This window comes from Alternaria arborescens (assembly GCF_004154835.1).
Source record: "Alternaria arborescens strain FERA 675 chromosome Unknown contig_218, whole genome shotgun sequence".
NCBI classification, from domain to species: Eukaryota; Fungi; Ascomycota; class Dothideomycetes; order Pleosporales; family Pleosporaceae; genus Alternaria; species Alternaria arborescens.
Genome location: NW_021168073.1, coordinates 1 through 1,783, shown reverse-complemented (window position 1 = coordinate 1,783; position 1,783 = coordinate 1). Strand labels below are relative to the sequence as shown.

At 50.7% G+C, this 1,783-nt stretch overlaps 1 protein-coding gene across 1 annotated transcript; it reads left to right on the top strand.

Moving 5' to 3' along the window:
* Positions 1-93: 93 nt before the first annotated feature.
* AA0111_g12886 (hypothetical protein) lies at positions 94-1,686 on the top strand (the record flags this gene model as incomplete). Its single annotated transcript, XM_028646920.1, has 1 exon — positions 94-1,686. One exon carries the CDS (start codon positions 94-96, stop codon positions 1,684-1,686), a length of 1,593 nt encoding a protein of 530 aa, XP_028499509.1.
* Between the last annotated feature and the right edge of the window lie 97 nt (positions 1,687-1,783).

Below are 1,783 nucleotides of genomic sequence, written 5' to 3'. Positions count from 1 at the left end.
CCCTAGTTTGCGGCCACCCCTAGTTTGCGGCCACCGTGCGCGAAGGCGCGCCCTCCGCTCAACACGCGATAACTCAACAACGCCGTACTCAATATGGATCCTCATGAGGAGGCTCTACAAGGCGCCATTCGCGATCTCGAATCAGGTGTTTTTACAAGTCAGAGGGCAGCTGCTAAGGCCTGGGCAGTTCCTCGAACCTCAATTCAGCGCAGGCTGCAGGGCAGCGTTCCACACGCGATAGCTCACCAGCAACAGCAGCGATTAACCCCAGAACAAGAGAGTTTTATAGTTGATTGGATACTTGAGGAGGATGCGCGATCTCTACCTCCATCTCATGCGCGTGTACGTGAGATGGCGACTCGGATATTAAAGCTCGGCGGCGACCACGAGCCTCTCGGCCAGCGATGGATATCCTCCTTCCTCACCCGTCAACCTCGAGTTGCAAGCATTGTCGGACGATCGATTGAGGCCTCGAGGGCCGAGGCTGCGACTCCTGATCAGATCCTAGCGTTCCTTGAGCTCTTCCACAGGACTCGGATTGAGCTTAATATACGGGTGGAGGATATATGGAATATGGATGAGACTGGCATCGCACTAGGAGTATGTACAAACTCTCAGGTGATCGCACGAGCTGGCAAGCGTAAGGCTTACGTGAAAACTCCAGGCGATCGTGAGTGGGTATCAATCCTTGAGACAGTCTCAGCGGCTGGGCGCAAACTTAGGTGTATGGTGATCTTCAAGGGACAGAGCCTACAAACAACGTGGTTTCTATCCAGATTAGTGCTAGACTGGTTATATACTACCTCTAAGAACGGATGGACCTCGCATAAGATAGGATCTGAGTGGCTAAGGAGTATATTTATCCTAGAGACTCAGCCTAATGGAAATCGATGGAGGATACTTATACTTGATGGCCACGGGTCTCACGTCGATATTGAGTTCATGCTACTCTGCCGTCAGCACAGAATATGGACTCTGTATCTCCCTCCTCACGCCTCTCATGTCCTGCAGCCTCTGGACCTAGCTCCTTTTAGCGTACTTAAGTCAGGATATAGAGCTGAGATTAGAGCTCTGTCTGCTCTTAATGATGCAGCTCCTGTCAAGAAGGAGCGCTTTATATCATCATACTATCATGCGCGAGAGATAGGCCTGTCTGAGCGTGTGATTCGAGCTGGTTGGAGAGCTACAGGCATATGCCCATACAACCCTAGTGTAGTCATTCACTCCTCTCAGGTTTCTGCACGTCCAATCACTCCTCCACCACCTACACAGCAACAATCTTCTACAGATCTACTCTTCTCAACCCCGAAGAGAGCTCAGGATGTATATCAAGCTCAACAGCAGCTCCTACAGTCAGAACCCCTCTCTCGGAGCACACGTCTAGTGCTAGGCAAGGTAGGCAAGGCTATCTCCTTGTCAAGTGCGTACTCAGCTCAACTAGAGGCAAAGGTTCAATGCTTGAAACATCAACTAGATCAACTCCAGGGTACAGAGACAAGAAAGAGAATTAGAGTTAATCCAAATGAGCGCTTTAGCAATGCTAAGAGTATTAAAGCTGCTATAGATAAAGCAGCAGCTCAAGCTGAGCAGGCATCAACAAAGAAGACTGAGAAGGCTGCAAAAGCTGCTGCAGCTCAAGCTGCAGCTCATACCCTAGCATCTATGTGTACACAGTTTCAAATATAAGCGCTGTTGTTGAGTTATCGCGTGTTGAGCGGAGGGCGCGCCTTCGCGCACGGTGGCCGCAAACTAGGGGTGGCCGCAAACTAGGGCGCCTAGCTTA